An 18988-nucleotide genomic window follows, 5' to 3' on the forward strand; every position below is an offset into this window, starting at 1 on the left:
AACGAGTGTTTTGTAAGCCACCTCCTTTGTTGATGGACTACATTTTCTAAGGACTCTCCCAATGAATCTCAACCTGGCACCCGCCTTACCAACAATTAATTTTATGTGATCATTCCACTTCAAATCGTTCCGCACGCCTCCTCCCAGATATTTTACAGAAGTAACTGCTACCAATGTTTGTTCCGCTATCATATAATCATACAATAAAGGTCCTTCTTTCTATGTATTCGTAATACGTTACATTTGTCTATGTTAAGGGTCAGTTGCCACTCCCTACACCAAGCGCCTACCCGCTGCAGATCTTCCTGTATTTCGCTGCAATTTTCTAGTGCTGAAACTTCTCTTTATACTACAGCATCATCCGCGAAAAGCCGCATGAAACTTTCGACACTATCTTCTAGGTCATTTCTATATATTGTGAAAAGCAATGGTCCCACAACACTCCCCTGTGACTCGCCAGAGGTTACCTTAACGTCTGTAGACGTCTCTCCATTGAGAACAACATGTTGTGTTCTGTTTGCTAAAAACTCTTCAATCCAGCCACACAGCTGGTCTGATATTCCGTAGGCTCTTACTTTGTTTATCAGGCGACTTTATCAGGAAGTCAAGGAAAATGGCATCTACCTGGGAGCCTGTACCTAATATTTTCTGGGTCTGATGAACAAATAAAGCGACTTGGGTCTCACACGATCGCTGTTTCCGGAATCCATGTTGATTCCTACAGAGTAGATTCTGGGTTTCCAGAAATGACATGATATGCGAGCGAAAAATGTGTTCTAAAATTCTACAACACATCGATGTCAGAGATATAGGCCTATAGTCTTACGCATCTGCTCGACGACTCTTCTTGAAAACTGGAACTACCTGTGCTCTTCTCCAATCAATTGGAACCTTCCGTTCCTCTAGGGACTCGCGGTATACGGCTGTTAGAAGGGGGCTAAGTTCTTTCGCGTACTCTGTGTAGAATCGAATTGGTATGCCGTCAGGTCCAGTTGACTCTGTTCAGTGATTTCAGTCGCTTTTCTATTCCTGGGACACTTATTTCGATGTCAGCCATTTTTTCGTTCGTGCGAGGATTTAGAGAAGGAACTGCAGTGCGGTCTTCCTCTGTGAAACAGCTTTGGAAAAAGGTGTTTAGTATTTCAGCTTTACGCGTGTCATCCTCTGTTTCAATGCCATCATCATCGCAGAGTGTCTGGATATGCTTTTTCGATCCACTTACTGATTTAACGTAAGACCAGAACTTCCTAGGATTTTGTGTCAAGTCGGTACATAGAATTTTACTTTCGAATTCACTGAACGCTTCACGCATAGCCCTCCTTACGCCAAAGACGTGAAAACCACACGGTAAAAGATTCTGGTTGTACACAGGATGTTGCAGTGCTTCCCAACCAATTCGCTGATTGTCAGTGTGGGGGTGGGCGTATCCAGCTACAAGAAAATTCCGTCTGACACCATTCCTGGGCGATTTCGCTTCCTGGAGTGTCACATTTTGTGTTCGTAGTTCTACTTATTGATTGTGGTTCCACACAGCAAGCAAAGCGGCCCCTGCAGTTGAAGAAGGTCATCATGACCTTACCAGAACTTGGTGAACGGTTTTGGAATTACTTGGCGAGGGATATTTGGGATGTTTCCGCTGTTGGCTTTGCCGTTTGTCCTCGGGTTCTCATTTGATTACCCTTCACATAAGTAAATAGCTGGCAAACCAGGCTTTTTCCGGGTATTCATTTTGCCAATTTTCTATTAGAAACAAAAAGAAAAAATTGACTTTATTTGCAGTGAAATATCGTAAAAATTTCATTTCCACGTATTCATAAAAACACCCTTGAAATTGTGAAACTGTCATACAAAGACATACACATATTGTACAAAGTTATAAGTACAGTATCTACATTGGCAGATGGTCCTAGACAATATATGCAATGAAGGAACAACTGCTTCGCGTGTCTACAACGCGATTTTGTAAACATCTCTGTAGCAACGCATACTAGTAGCTCTATAGACGGCTATCGTTTTCGCCTACAACCGTTATCGCTTCGCAATTCAAATGGCTCTGAGCACTATGGGATTTAACTGCTGAGGTCATCAGTCCCCTAGAACTTAGAAGTAGTTAAACCTAACTAACCTAAGGACATCACACACATCCATGCCCAGGGCAGGATTCGAACCTGCGACCGTAGCAGTTGCGCGGTTCCAGACTGAAGCGCCTGGAACCGCTCCGCCACTCCGGCCGGCGCTTCGCAATTAAAAGCTGTCAAAAGCGCTGCCAAGTGTCAGGGATTCCCTTAAGTTGACTCAACTGTAGGGGTGTGTTGTAAAGAACAAAAGCCTGCTGCGGCGCTTTCTCACGTGTCTGACTGTATGTCATCATATCTTTTGAGCTATGTATGGTACAATGATACAATTATGTAGGTACATTCAGCAGCGTATGTGGATACTGACTCCAAAATGTGTTGCGAATAGGATTAGTCGAAAAGAGACAATATGTTTAAATGTCGTTCACATAGCAGCAGTTCTTCTCGTATATCAGCGTCTATGACCTATCCCGAGAACTGTATACGGTACCACGATATATTTTTGTAGGTGGATTTAATGGAATATGAGGATACAGCCTGCGAAATGTATGCGAATACATTTAGTAGCACAGCATCACCATACAAGAGTGAAAGTGATCGACGAATTGCTAGCGAGTGCTCCTGGTACTGTGGAAAAGATGAATTCGAATGTTGCATTACATTATGTAAACCAAGATCACAGCACCAGACAGAGCAGAACTCGAATTACCTTATAACCTCCACGACGGCATATCATCCAATTTCAACTCGTGGATGACGACGAGGCAGTTGGCGAGGGAGGGTGGTACATAGCACATGAACTGTATGAAGTTCCGCAAATAGTCCCAGCGGTAAAAGCGTGAGTTACACATTATTATGGCAGGCCAAGAAACTTTTATTGAATCCTTTACCACACTATTTTTGAAACCAGTCACCAACTACAGTCGGAGCGTTCTGCCCGTCGTTCAGTTTCTCGACGAAAGAAATCCTCTACTTCTTCACGGAGCCATTCGATAAACGCTGTGTGAACGTTCTCAGCGTTGCAAAATCTTATTCGCGTCAGATGTTCTCTTACTTGCCGAAAAGGTGGAAATTGTATGGTGCAAGATCTGGACTTCCTGTCTCTTCCCATGTCTCTGCGGCCCTGGTCAAATTGTTGTCACGACGTAAATCCTTGGTACCATATCAATCGTTTCTGTCCCACGCACATCTCAACAACGCTCAACAATGCTCTCATCAACAGACTGTCACACAGCTCATGACGTTAAAACACTAAAACGTTTACAATACACTTGTGGCGTTCGTAACATAAAATAGAGTAATAAAACAGTGGACTGAAGGTCCTCGTCTTACATTAAAATAGTCTTCTGTCAGTATTCGTCCCATCTCATACCGCACACAGCACCAGGTCGCATCCATCTGTCTGCTGTGTGCTCCAACAGTGTCAAGTTGACTCTTGTTGTGAACGGACTGTGTAAGCGCGTCTGTTCGGTCAACCATAATGCGCTTGCATTGTAATATCGTGATGGGCCTGTTGTCCTCACCGCTGCAGAACTGTGTTTGTGGGAGACGCGGAACATGTACTCTCACTTGTGACAATGCGATACTCCGTTGCGTAATGCTCTTAGCGTGGGACGAGATGTGTGACATTCCTTCTGAATTTTCTACACGTATAGAGAGAGCGGACACTACAGTCAAACGGTTGGGAATGCAGTAAAGAGACAGACGGCAGCACCAGGTGCAGAACAACTAGTGATAGAAAAATTTGGAGCAAAAGACTGGATCCTAAAAGAGGTTAAGACAGATAGATGTGAAGACCTAGGGAAGAACCGTGCGGGAGTTTGAGTACAACATAAAGAAAAATCAGACAGAATAGGGTAAGATTTGCAAGACAAATTCTGAAACATGGCTGCGAAACAGTAACTGTGTATAACTGAAGAGGTTGAAAATTCAGCCAACCAGTTGCCAATAAAGGTTTATTAGCCCTTGACCTACGTTTCGATATTTGTAAAAATATCTTCCTTAGAAGTAGTGTGCCTTGTTACATCACATAATCGTACATTAGACTGGATAAAGCCGAACGGCCTTTGTCATATGCAAAATTGACAAAATAAGAATTATCCCAAGCTATGCCATATGCAATCTGGCTGCTGTCTAAAGCCATGGCCTGGTATAATTCTTGTTCTGTCAATTTGGTATATGACAAGAGCCCCTCGGCTTTACCTAATTTAATGTACCATCATGTGATTTAACAACGCCCACTTCTTCTGAAGAAGATATTTTTATGAATATCGAAACCTAGGTCAACGGCAACTAAACCTTTATTTCTAACTCGTTGGCTGATTTTTCAACCTCTTCGATTTGCAAGATATGTGACCAGTGTGGGTAAAATGTCAAAAGAGTATGGGAAACAGCTGGAGGGCAAGAGGAAAGACAGAAACTAAGTGATTTATCCTGCTCACGAAGGACTGGTCTGAACTGAGGCTCAAGGCGGAAGAGAAAGGAAACTGGAGAAGCGAGTACACGCCGAGCAACCTTTAAGAGATCAACGACAGAGAAGGAAACTGGAAAAGGACAGAGAGTCAGCAGCGAAGCATACAGAAGAGCAGATGCTGAAGATCTCGGAAAAACAGCGAGAAAAGTGAGAAGATGAAAAGCTTCTCGAGGAGAACAAGAAAATTCAGTCCATGAAGGGACTACCCTTGGACCTATAGATACCGTAACGGAAGAAGGCGATGATGATGATTTGGGGGGGGGGGGGGGTATATGGGGTGCAGTTTTTATTTTAACTTGTTTCAAAGAGGAAACAAAAAAATGCGACTCTAGGTAATCAATTTTTTTGATTGTGTAGGTCGCTGTTACAACTGACAGAATGTTGGGAACATATAATGCGTTCTTACGTTATCTTGTTGAAAGACAGCGTCACGGAGACCTCGACTGTACGGCATATGGCACGGCAATCGTCCTTAACACGTCGTAAGTGCAAAGACTACTGTCCAAATTACCGGATGGCCTTGCGAATCCGAGATTATCGCATTGTGTAGTGAGTAGGACAGAAAAAAGTGGTAGCCGTGCTCATACACTGTGATGTTTTGGACTCTTTCGCCGTGTGGATATTTTCCTTGCTGAAAACCATACCCATGGTATGCAGCGTAGGTGAACGATGTCGCACGGCTGCTCTATCTCGTGATGAGATTTTAATTCTCTCATGAAGTAGTGTCAAACTCATCATTCGATAATCTCATTTCACAAAATCAGGGAGGGAAAAAGTGAACTATGGGTAGAAGTGCTAAAGTGGCGAATATGCAGTCAGATTAATTTAATGGGATACTATAAAAAATGTTACGGATTTCTTCTACATCTACTGTGGTGTCACCGCCAGACACCACACTTGCTAGGTGGTAGCCTTTAAATCGGCCGCGGTCCGGTAGTATCCGTCGGACCCGCGTGTCGCCACTATCAGTGATTGCAGACCGAGCGCCGCCACACGGCAGGTCTAGAGAGATTTCCTAGCACTCGCCCCAGTTGTACAGTCGACTTTGCTAGCGATGGTTCACTGACAAATTACGCTCTCATTTTTCGAGAGACTTCAGCTACGTCATTTGCTACGACCTAGCAAGGCGCCATTATCATTTGCTATTTATCTTGTGATGCATGTACCGTCAAGAGCGATGTTCACCAATTATGGATTGAAGTTAAGTATTCCAGAAGCTACGTACCTTTTTTACTAGTCTCATTTCCGTGTCCTGTTCCAGACCTCACGCCATCCTGCGTGAGCTTGGCTGTCTGTCCAGTCCACAACATCTACATACACACTTCGCAAGCCACTGCGGATGGCCACGATGGATGGTACGTCGTACTACCATTAATCCTACGCTGTCCTATTCCGTTCGCTTTCTCAGCGGCTACCTTTATTCATCTGTGCCTGCCCTGATCCTTACGCGGGATAAACTATGTTGTCAACATAACAGTCGTACTGTCTTATGCCGAAACAGGATGGCTCTAAGCACTATGGGTCGTCAGTCCCCAAAGAACTACTTAAACCTAACTAACCTACGGACATCACACACATCCATGCCCGAGGCAGGATTCGAACCTGAGACCGTAGCAGCCGCGTGGTTCAGGACTGAAGCGCCTAGAACCGCTCGGCCAAAGCGGCCGGCTCAAAATAGGATTTGGAATTTACCTAAAAGGTTTCCTAGAGAGCTACGTCTTTATTTCAAGGATTACCATTTAAGTATTCTGAAAACTTCCGTTACACTTTCGTATGGGCTAAACCCATCTGTTACAATCCCAGAGTGTCACTGTAATGATTCGACGTCTGGCTACTCGATAAGCACTCCGAACACTGGAACAACATTCTAGAATAGATCGCACTAGCTTCTTGCACGCAATTTACTTTTCAGATACTTTATATTTTCCAGGAACCCTTCCAACATATCTAAATCGTCCATTTGTGTTCCCTAATCTTTGGTACGGTACGTCAATCTTTCTTTTCAACATGTATAATCTCCCACGAGCAGCTAGCAAACTATTGCAGAGTCCTCCACAGATTGCTTCGTTTCTAGTAGTCCTTTTTTTGACAAGAAAAACAGACTTGCAAAGATAGCTCGCTGACTATGTGTAACATTTCAAATGTTAATAATGAATGTTGACATGTTGCCTTTTCGTTTGAAGGTACAAATTCTCATCCTAACGAATACTGTATTTCATAACTTATGAAAAATAATAAACGTTTCAACCAAAATCTGCTTTGATAATTGTTATAGATCCCGTTAACATTCAGCTGTTCTCACAATCGCACAATAATTTGACGCCGATAGACAAATGGCGTCCAAAACAATTTCTGCAAAAAATGAATCAACTCTATTTGAAAACTACTAAGCTGCAAAGAAATGTTTCTGCAAAAATAGCTCGTTACTCGTTGGTACCTCTGGCTCAATTATTTTCATGGGAAACAGGTAATAGTAGCGACATTTTGACCTAAGAGCATTAGTTTCAAGGTACTGCCATCTGACACCAACTATGTGTTGCCATTTTGACTTGAATGGTTACACGGTTTTGTTCAAATCGTAAAACAACAATTGACAGTGGCGGTTATCGTTCTGCGTCATCGCTTGGCATGAGATCTTTTAAAACAATCTCAGTGGTGTAGTTATTGTACGTAACTATTTTTACTCAGCTAGTTGCTTGCAACTATGGCAAAGCATGTTACTGTTATACTTTGCCGATATACTTTACCCAACAAGGATTTGAACGTGCACGTATTTTCCTCACAAGTATAAGCATCACATGAAACCACCAAGGTATTCAGAGGTTTCTCAGCCAGATTATTGTACTCATAGTTGGTTAAAGATTTGAATCTCAAGGCCAAATTTGCAAGAAAGAGCTGGAGTAACCGCTATCGTTTAAAATGGTTGTGTACAGAATGTACATGAGATATGCGCTTGGCAGGACAGAGTTTGTCCGCACGAGCTAACATGCACCGAAGTAGGTTACAATGTTTTAAGTACGATATGCAAGAAAAGTTGACAATAAAATACCAGTTGGTCAATTACCCCTCTTTTGTTAACACATCTGAATGTATTTCGCTAGGTGTTGTTAACACAGCATATAATTATAAGTTACTTCTTCAGAATGGTCCACAGTGTCACCTCTTGAAATTATATTTTCTCTTGAAACAAACAATGGAAGTGAATTTTACTTCAATCTTAGGAGTAAGCCAAGAGACGTTGACCTCGTGTTTTTGAGTAAAAACCAGAAGTAACTGAAAACCTGAGAGACAGTCGTATATATTTTGTGTCATTCACGTATCTTGGGTCTTAACATATATCATCTAATGGAATACTTTTAAAAAAATGTAATGAAACACAGGCCTACCCGTCCGTTGCGTACGATGCAATGGGATCAAAGTGAGAGGAGAAAGTGAAAAGCCACGTGGCTACTAAAGCAAATTAAGGGTTTAGTGATTTGCCTTCTACCGTTAATATGCAATATCTTAAAGCGCAAGACAAATTCTCAATCTTTATGATAATAACACAACTAAAAATTCTGCAACAGAGAAACAGTGGTACAAATTACGAAGTAGAACGATCGTAAAGATTTAGTTTTGTTGAAGAGATTGACAGGTCACGTTTCGTTGGCCAGATAAAGAAAATTGTAGGTCATCTACGAAAAATATTGCTATTATAGCACCTGTGCGATCTGTGATAAGCCGGCCGCTGTGGCCTAGCGGTTCTAGGCGCTTCAGTCTGGAACCGCGCTACTGCTACGGTCGAAGGTTCGAATCTTGTCTCAGGCATGGATGTGTCTGATGCCCTTAGATTAGTTAGATTTAAGTAGTTCTAAGTTCTAGGGGAATGATGACAAAAATGTGTGTGAAATCTTATGGGACTTAACGGCTAAGATCATCAGTCCCTAAGCTTACACACTACTTAACCGAAATTATCCTAAGGATAAACACACACACATGCCCGAGGGAGGACTCGAACGACCGCCGGGATCAGCCGGGACTGATGACCTCAGATGTTAAGTGCCATAGTGCTTAGAGCCATTTGAACCATTTGATCTGTGATAAACAGCTTCATGCATGAGACTAATATCACGTCGAACTTGAAAAATTTGTCTGAAGGCAGAATTTCATAATTCTCGAAAAATAAACGTAGAGGAGACGTGCTTAATTCTTTATTCATGAAAATCTAATTTTCAGTGAGGTATCTACACATTTTTGGAAACCATAAATTTAATGCTTCGTAAGAAATCATAGACATAATATTAATATCAGTTCTTCCTACATTCACTCTTTGACTGCAAAGCAAGCAAGCTCTAACCTGAGAACTGCCTCGTGATGACTGGGTGTTGTGTGATGTTCTTAGGTTGTTGGGTTTAAGTAGTTCTAAGTTCTAAGGGACTGATGACTATAGATGTTAAGTCCCATAGTGCTCAGAGCCATTTGAACCATTTTTAACCTGAGGTGAATATATCCTCTGGGAGGCCTCGTACTGTGGTTTGCGAAAATACAGATGCACAAGTAGAAAGAGATCAACTCTACGACTAGCGCATACCAGAAGATCACCTCGCAACAATGGCAACTGTAATTTTAACTGAGTCTCACTTTAACCTCGTCACACGACTCCTGAAAAGAAATCCCATCAGAATCATGTCTGTTTCCCGTGCTGACAATGGCTTCGATCCCTCACGCTTTCTGCCTAGAAGTGAAGCGTTACTAGTTTCTGAGTTATGCAGCCGTGGTGTACTTTCCTCTTTACACGGTATTTGGACTAGTGCCATGATAGTCTTCGTCGGCTATGGAGCGCAGATTTTAGAAACAAATTTGACTTTTGTCATAGTAGAGCTACAATGTAAACTTAGCCACGTGTATGTAGAATATGTGGGACAGTCAAATGAAAAAGAGACAGATGGAAAAATCTGAGTATACTATTGAGAATGAGATTTTCACTCTGCAGCGGAGTGTGCACTTACATGAAACTTCCTGGCAGTTTAAAACTGTGTGCCGGACCGAGACTCGAACTCGAGACCTATCGCGGGCAAGTGCTCTACGATCTGAGCTACCCAAGCACGACTCACGACCATTCCCCACAGCTTCAATTCTGCCAGTACCTCGTCTCCTACCTTCCAAACTTCACAGAAGCTCTTCTGCGAACCTTGCAGCACTAGCACTTCTGGAAGAAAGGATATTGCGGAGACATGGCTTAGCCACAGCCTGGGGGATGTTTCCAGAATGAGATTTTCACTTTGCAGCGGAGTGTGCGCTGATATGAAACTTCCTAGCAGATTACAACTGTGTGCCGGACCGAGACTTGAACTCGGGACCTTTTTAAGTATACTGTTTCTTATTTCAAAAGTAATCACCATGACTGTTAATACATTTATCCCACTGTGAAACACGACGATTAGTGCCTTCATGAAAAATGTTTGCTGTTGACTACTGAACCATGATTGTACTCCAGCGTGCAGCGTGCACCTCTTCGTCCGAAGTCAATCGACGGCCACTGATGGTTTTCTTCAGGACACCAAAAATATGGAAATCGCAGTGGGAGAGATCGCAACTGTATGGAGTATGCGTAAGGATTTCTTTGCGAAACTTCTGCAGCGTAGAAGAAACAACGTTGGCGGGTCATGGAGTCCTGATGAAAGACATTCGCGGGCATCGATATGCTTTGACGAAGAGATGCCTGGGTGCAATAATGGTTCATAGTTAAACACAAACATTTTTCCATGAAGGCACTGACCGTCTTGTCTCACAGTGGGATGACTGTATTAGCTGTTATGGTGATTATTTTCGAAACATTAGTGCAATTACTTTCGCTCCATCTGTTCCGTTTTTATTTGACTGTCCCTTATAGTATGATAGCAAACCATCGAAGGCTACGACTTCAATAGCAGAAGAATAACATTCTCCGTCTATTATGACATGCTTAGGACAGTTACTGACTTAATCTGGAAATAATTCGTTCTATTATTTTCACTTCCCGCGTTTCATATGTATTGTGTGTCTTGTTTATCCAACATTTTCCACGCCTACGAGGCTAACCGCATCATCCAACATCCACTCTAACCAGAGGACGTTCAGACTGGATATTCACCAACGTCTGAATCCTGGTCACATCGGTGCGGTTCCGCCTCTGTGTGGAACTATTCCTCTAACAGCGCATCTGTGGCAAGGCCGAGGATTAGGAGCGGAGACAATGGCAGCTGCGAAGTTATAGCTTCGCATTCTGATAATGCAAACAATTGACACGACAAGATGTTCGTGTAAGTCAAGAAAACGTTCTCTCTTTCTTTTGTCTCTGATGAGCAGTGGCTTATCTCCCACGCTCATATCTTTGCCAGTTCTTTCGTTTTATGCATCGCTGACTAGACTGCCACCAAGGACTTATTGAGCCGACGCTTCTTTCCGTTTTCCTGTTTCTAATACCCACATATTGTAGGCAAATTTAGGGACAGTGACCAATGTCAGTTTATAAATAATCCTCGTATTCAATAATTACACTTTCCTAAGGGTATGGAGTATTAATACAGAGAGCTCCTATTAACGAAATCGAATTTATGTAATTCGACAATTTCAGGTTTCGATTGACATATCGTAAGAAGCGTTTTTCTTATTCATATCAGTTTACAGAATCAATTTCTTGCCGCCACAATTAGCAGTGGGATGTTTGTGTGTGGGTGAAATCTTATGGGACTTAACTGCTAAGGTCATCAGTCCCTAAGCTTACACATTACTTAACCTAAATTATCCTAAGGACAAACACACACACCCATGCCCGAGGGAGGACTCGAACCTCTGCCGGGACCAGCCGCGGGATGTTTGTAAAAGTCATGTATAACAGATGCTGAAGTAAAAGATAATACTTTATAAAACTGTACAAACTTTTACCTCTAAGTCACTTTCAGGTAAAAAGTCTCCCCTCCACGGGAATATATGTAACGGAGCTACGAGTACAGGATGTAGACACATGGTTGACCACCTACGGAAGTTGGGGTGTGGCGGTGTGTTGCGCTCCGATAGCCAAATGGTAAGGCGACCACTCGCGATAAACAGGTAATTCTGGTTCGAGTCCCGGCCCGTTACAAATTTTCACTGTCTTCATTCTTTTATACAGCTGATGGTTGACCATATTCGCAACTGCGAATACATTCCATGCTGTCATATCTGCGTAAGTGCAGTGTCAGAACGAAATCAGATGATAGTAGCTGAAGATGGCAACAACTAATGAAGGGTAAACTCTGTCAGATATGTTCTGCAATTGTAGAAAAGTGTCATGTGAGAATATAACAGAATAGATTTCAATAAAATAGTTTAAATCCAACATTACGCTGCACTGTGGAAGAGCCATTCTCGATTTTCCCTCGTTCTTATTCAATTTAGCTCTCCTGTCGAATTTGAACAGAATCCATACAGCCTTAGGTTAAAATGTTTAAATGTTAATAAATAATGAACAACGACAGAACGTTAAAGTTAACAGCTGCTTTACACATTTTCAAAAATCACACTATAAATAAAAAACACTTTTCTTTCTTTACTAGCAAAAACACATGAAAATGAAACTTGCTGGTAGATTAAAACTGTGTGCTGGACCGAGACTCGAACTCGGAACCTTTTGCCTTTCGCGGGCAAGTGCTCTGCCAACTGAGCTACCCAAGCACGACTCACGCCCCGTCCTCACAGCTCTACTTCTGCCCGCGAAAGGCAAAAGGTCCCGAGTTCGAGTCTCGGTCCGGCACACAGTTTTAATCTGCCAGGAAGTTTCACTGCAGAGTGAAAATCTTATTCTGGAACACATGAAAATGTTTATCCGAAAATCAACACCTGTAGTCTATCAGATAAGCCAACTGTGATATCGCAGACTTCGGAGTGTGACAGGATTGCAGGTTTATATACGATGTGTTAACTAAGTGTTCAGTGCAATTTTGGCTGTATCGGAGGCACTTTGATGTCAGCGACAAAAAACAGTGGGAGGAATCGAGAGAAGAGATGCAGTAGCAACAGGAAGAACTCGCGTTTATGAAGAACGAATTTCATATTCCAGTGGAGGTGATCTGATGTAGGTTTTTCGTTATTCTCTTAAACCTCTTATGGTAACTCGGGTGTGGTTCCTTCGATATATGCACGAATGATTTGATTCCGCCTCCTTGTCCTTCTGATGTCTTGTGATCTTGTGGTCGATGAGAAGTTAAATCCCAAAATTCATGCAATGGTGTAAGATCAGTGAAGTGACATCAAATAAACTGACGCGATCTGCAAAGATGAGTTAAAACAATCAAACTATGTCAATTTTTCCTCCGCTGACAAAAAGAAGGGAGATCAGGTGTAGCAGAAATTATGTCAAAAGCAAACATTAGAAAGAAATTACGGTATATTGATAATTTTTACTTATGGACCGTCTAACAGCAGCTGAATGAAACACAATTTTAGTGCCATACGCGTTTCGCCTTTATTTTCTGCAAGGCATCATCAGTGACAGGTTGCATGGACAATTTCTTACATATTGCGCTCCTGTTGCTTTTTTGGTGTTGTTCTTCTTCTTATGAATGCCAATTTGCGGTTTTTTTCCCACATTCCACAGCACTATGAACTGAACACTTGTTCCAATGCAATGTTTTGGTTTCCGTTGCAACATAAATAAAAATAATCAATATACCGTAATATTACACGCAACTGAGGAAGACAGGACTACAAAAGTTGAAGATTAGAAAGAAACACCATAGACTCACAGTCCTTTCCGTATGTAGCACATACACATCTACTGGGGAGTCTGTCAGCATAGTATATTTCTGATAAACGCATTCGCTGAGCCAAACGGCGTATGGCGTCTGTGAACGAGTCATAAACGAGGAAGGCTGAGGTATGTATGTTCAAAAAATGGCTCTGAGCACTATGGAACTTAACATCTGAGGTCATCAGTCCCCTACAACTTAGAACTACTTAAACGTAACTAACCTAAGGACAACACACACATCCATGCCCGAGGCAGGATTCGAACCTGTGACCGTAGCGGTCGCGCGGTTCCACACTGAAGCGCCTAGAACCGCTCGGCCCCTCCTGATAGGTGTCAGTTGGTAAGGGGACGGAAACGTCTCACATCAAGAACGTCAAAGTCAGTTAATGTCTTTAATTGGAACACAAAATAGTAAAACATTTTTGGGCACGTCACAACTGAATGTAGTAGCGGCGAGAGAAAGTTGTCAGGTCGCCGAAGTTACATCCACGTTAACAAGTGACACTGCTGTATGTGGCTGTCACACGGTTATTGGATCGTCTGTCAGCACAGTATATATACAATAAACACATTCGCTAAACAAAACTACGAATGGCATCTTAGAACGAATCGGAAGCTTTCCCTAAATTGACAGGTGTCAGTTGGTACAGCGTCATATCAGTAATGTCACATTCAGCTAATGTCATTAGTTAGAACACGAAATAGTAAAACTTGTCTGGGCACGTCGCAATTGAACCTAGGTGAGACGTGAGGGAGTTGTCAGGTCGCCGAAATGTCGTCGACGTTAACAAGTGACCCTCGTCGCCCGGCTGACAGAAGCGCTTGTGGAGGCGTGACGGGGTTCGGCGGTGCGAGCTCACCTTGCGCGGCCGCGCCCACCACGTCCCACCGCCGGGCGGCCATGAGCAGCAGCAGCGTCAGCACCACGTGCGGCCGCATGTCAGGCGAGAGCGCAGGCGAGCCGGCCACTGTGTCATGCTGCGCGCCGCGCCGCGGTCACACTGACTGCCGCCCGCCCGGCTCCGTCGCGGGAACTTTGCCAGCCAGCGCCGCCCCGCGCGGCCGAGGATCCAGGGCCGCCGCAGAGGGGGCGCGCAGGATCTAGGGCCGACCGTCGCTCGTGTCTCGTAGCTCACAAGGGGAAGGCCTCAGATAAGGCCAACCGATTCAGCTCAAATTTGACATGTCGCTTGTGTACAACCTAAATCGAAGGAATCTAACATATTTTGGGTCAACAACCCCGCGTTTTTGAGAAAATAACCCACAAAAGTAATGACGAGGAATCGACTCAAAATTGGCGGGATCGATAGATAATTGTAAATAGAGCATTTTTCACCATCAGATGTGGGACCCGAAAACGTATACTTTTCCAGAAATCGAGGTAAGAAACTTTTACAACTGTCCCTTCTGTAACCAAATGGTAAACGATTTTCGCCGCCAGCACCGATAGCCCAACGGCCAAGGTAACTGCCTGAGAATCGGAGAACCCAGGTTCGAGTGTCGAAGAAACTGTATTCATTCACAAAACGTATTTCATTCGGCGCTTTAACGACGGAAAAATCACTACATGTCTACGCGAGGTTCGCGGCAGCCTGATGACGGAAAACAACTCTTTCCGACTGACTTCTATAAGGCTCATGCTGGACACCTTCACTCTTCCAGGTTCACAACTACAATATAACGAATAGGCAACTGGGACTGCATAACTCTCCCCGCGTGCATTCCGTCCCGTGCCTCGCTGTAAACAAGCGTCGCGCGGTTGGCTATCTGTGGTCCCTCGTGAGGAATTCGCAGCACTCTTACTCGGAGGTGTTTTCATGTGACAAGGCTTGAAAGTTTCATACTTTACTAACGGCGTTTGGGAAATTAGTTTCCCTACCTTATTATTATCATTCTTTATTTATTTACTTACCTTATTAAACCTCCTATCCCTATCAATTTGAGATATGGAAAAATACAAACGAAAGGAATGACACTTCCTGGCAGATTAAAACTGTGTGCCCGACCGAGACTCGAACTCGGGACCTTTGCCTTTCGCGGGCAAGTGCTCTACCATCTGAGCTACCGAACCACGACTCACGCCCGGTACTCACAGCTTTACTTCTGCCAGTATCTCGTCTCCTACCTTCCAAACTTTACTTTCTGGAAAGGAATGACATCCGCGAGGTTTCTTCGAGATTCGAACCCGGGTTTTCCGATTCCCAGCCACTGGCCTCGTCCGTTGCGCTATCGGTGCTGTCGGCGAAAAGCGTTTACCATTGGGTACAGAAGAGGCAGTTGTAAAAGTTTCTTTCCTCGATTTCTGGAAAAGTTTGCGTTTGCGGACCCCATACCTAATGATGAAAAATGCTCTATTTACAATTATCTATCGATCCCTCCAATTTTGAGTCTATTGCTCGTCATAACCTTTAGGGGTGATTTTCTCAAAATTGCGGGGGTGTTGACCCAAAATATCTTAGATTCCTTCGTTTTAGGTTGTATACAGGCGACCTGCCAAATTTGAGCCGAATCGGTTGGCCGTTTCTGAGGCCTTCCCCTTGTCAGTGTTACGTGCATACAAACAGTGTTATTGCCGACAGTGCTATGCCAGTTATGCGATGGCGTATGTAACACTAAACACTTTATGTATCATCGACATGATCAGTCGACAGTAACCCATTTGATAAAAGCCTCCACTCTTCGACATACGTTACGCCTTGAGCTAAAGGTGTCCGTGTTGCACGCTCTTAATAATAGAAATCGGAAATCTGTGGTAAGACCTTATGGGACCAAACTGCTGAGGTCATCGGTCCCTAAGCTGACACACACTACTTAGTCTAACTTAAACTAGCTTACGCTAAGGACAACACACACACCCATTCCCGAGGGAGGACTCGAACCTCCGATGGGGGCAGCCGGGTGAACCGTCTCAGGACGCCACAGGCCACGGGGCTACCCCTCGTGGATGTTCATAATGTTCAAGTGTGTGAAATCTTATGGGACTTAACTACTAAAGTCATCAGTCCCTAAGCTGACACACTACATGACCTAAATTATCCTAAGGACAAACACACACACACACATGCCCGAGGGAGGACTCGAACCTCCGCCGGGACCAGCCGCACAGTCCATGACTGCAGCGCCCTAGACCGCTCGGCTAATCCCAGGCGGCGTGCGCGGCTGTTAATAATATCATCCACCTAACTTCATTAGGTCATTGCGTCAATATTTTCTTTCTCCAGCATTCCAGTAAAGTACTTGCGTCCTCTATGTACCACCCACTCGCCTGGTCATACACTCTAACGAGGAAAACAAAGCACTTGCCATCACAGATTTCCCATGAACTTCGCTCAATGGAAGAGGAGTCAAAATAAGGGAACACGTGTCTCGGCTTATCCGTAAATACTCGGTCGCTTCCGAAAAAACGGCAGTCAAAGTTTTACAGGTAATTTAGGGGTCTTTACCGCTCGATGTCTTTAACTGAGATGGTGACTCAGTTATTAGCATCGCGTCTTCCTAATTTTGTGCAATGGAAGAGGAGTCAAAATAAGGGAACACGTGTCTCGGCTTATCCGTAAATACTCGGCCGCTTCCGAAAAAACGGCAGTCAAAGTTTTACAGGTAATTTAGGGGTCTTTACCGCTCGATGTCTTTAACTGAGATGGTGACTCAGTTATTAGCATCGCGTCTTCCTAATTTTGTGCCCGTGTTCGAACCCCAATATTGTTTTATTTTACTTTATTTTATTTTTATTATTTTTATTTAACTATCCTTTTCCGTAGTAGAATACGACACGAACGTTTCTTATGAAATTAGGGAATAAAAGGGTGTTATATTAACTGCAAGATTAAAACTGAATTTCACAGTAAGTGTCATACAGTTATTATCTATCTTATGTGTATGGTACAGTGAGGGGCTACAATCTGTTTAAATTCTCATACTTTCATATTTTCATATTAATTCTTACATTTTATTCGTAGCACTGAAAGCTTTAGCCATCTTGCTAGTAAATTTCACAGCCTCACATCCTGAACAACGGTTTCACGAACTGAGCGCTGTATCTTGGCAGGGATGGGGACAGCTTTACTTCAGGTGCGAGAACCATTACAGAATTTCAATGGTCTACTTTGGTGCAGCAGATTACAAATAGGTCCTTCGCGTGTCCAGCATTCCGGTACAAATGGGAACAGTTGCATATTACCTGTGGTAACACAGAGGAGGGCGTGAATGAGTAAATGTGCAGAGAGCGTGTTGCTGCACTGGAAAATAAATTGCATTCATCACGTTTGCATGCTACAAGTGTTTCGGTCTCTCTGAGGACCCTATTTCGTTCATTTTCTTATCAACTTAATTTCATTCTATCATCCTCTACTTCATTTCTGTCTGTTTTTTCTAGTTCTTCCCGCTCTTCTCTTCTCTTTCTGTCTGCTTCTGCTCTCTTTCTATGTCATTCTGCTTGTTTTAAGGTCTCCCTAATGCAGAATGGAATGGTTCCAGAGCTAAAATGCTCTGCACCACAGTAGTTTTTAATTTCATGAATTGCCCAAGTGTCACTTTGTTCCGTGACTAATCCCGTTTCCTGAATCTCATGCGACAGGACTAACACTGACACCTTCTCCTCGGAAAATTCCTCCAAAATGTATTGGGATTCCATTGCATCACCTTGAAGAGTGATCTCTCTGGCCTCCAATGAACGAGCTCTACCAGCGACGACCGTCCTGCGTGTCGATGAAGCATATCAGCGCTCTTTGGCGTCGTTTACGTTCACGAAGTGCGTGGAACATAGACAGGCGTTCGCTCGCTATCCTATCCGGCGTCCTCGAGCGGATGACCACCCCCTCTAGGTGACGTTGAATATTAGCGAGGATCTGAGCCTTAGTACCGTGGACAGCCGTTTGTCGTTCCGGAGACGGCGCCATAGCATCGCAGTCTCGCAGTACCCTTAAGTAAAAATCGAATGTAAATCCACGTCAAGTAGCGTGGTCGCTACTGTAGGTTATCAACGTTCGCCTCAGTGCCGGTTTGGCGCAGTCCAACCATCAGCGGATCGTTGTGGGATTTGTACGAAGGCGATTTTCACACGAATGCCGGGCATCCTCAACGGCTTGGCGGCAATCCGGTCAGGTGAGCGACGTTTAATTTCCACGAGCTGCGTCTTCTCCACACTTGTCGCTGTAGGATGATGGCACAGATGTAAGCTGAGTGGTCCGAGAAGGCTGCAGGCCACAGTCCTGCATCCTGTGTCCCAGCGGTAAGAGAACATGAGGCATATATACGGCTGGTGCGACTGGAAGAGCGACTCGTGAAGTGTGTGAATCCCGAGCGTTGGCCATGAAGATGTTCCCAAGTGTTCTGGCAGGTCTCGGATTAGCGTCTCGAGTTCCGGGCACGGAATATGTCGTGGGAGTTGGTCTCTGTGTGTCAGTACGCAATTATAGTCACCTCCAAACACCAGATGGTCGTTGCGGCCTTGGAAGAGCGGGGCGACGTCTTCCGCAAAGAATCGTGAATGTTCGCGACGTTTGTCCGTCCCGGAAGGTGCGCAGGTATTGATAAGGCGGACATACAGTACTGTGAGTGCCATTCCTCTCGCCCCAGGCAGAAAGAGGATATCGTCCGCCACTATCCCTTCCCGAAGAGGTACAGCGACGTCGCTGCCTGTGGGGAAGCTGGAGAGACGCATGCGTCATAACCGAACATGTCTGTGAAGTC

General features: G+C 44.0%; 1 protein-coding gene across 1 annotated transcript in view; it reads right to left on the reverse strand.

Annotated features, from left to right (window-relative positions):
• Positions 1 to 14274, reverse strand: part of LOC124593770 (reversion-inducing cysteine-rich protein with Kazal motifs-like) — a 386189-nt gene extending 371915 nt beyond the window's left edge. Inside the window, exon 1 of the mRNA XM_047132119.1 lies at positions 14158 to 14274. Within this exon, the coding sequence (XP_046988075.1) occupies positions 14158 to 14236 (79 nt within the window). The 5' untranslated portion in view covers positions 14237 to 14274. The remainder of the gene's footprint in view (positions 1 to 14157) is intronic.
• Positions 14275 to 18988: the final 4714 nt, after the last annotated feature.

The sequence above is a fragment of the Schistocerca americana genome, chromosome 2, assembly GCF_021461395.2.
Source record: "Schistocerca americana isolate TAMUIC-IGC-003095 chromosome 2, iqSchAmer2.1, whole genome shotgun sequence".
In the NCBI taxonomy this organism is placed as follows: Eukaryota; Metazoa; Arthropoda; class Insecta; order Orthoptera; family Acrididae; genus Schistocerca; species Schistocerca americana.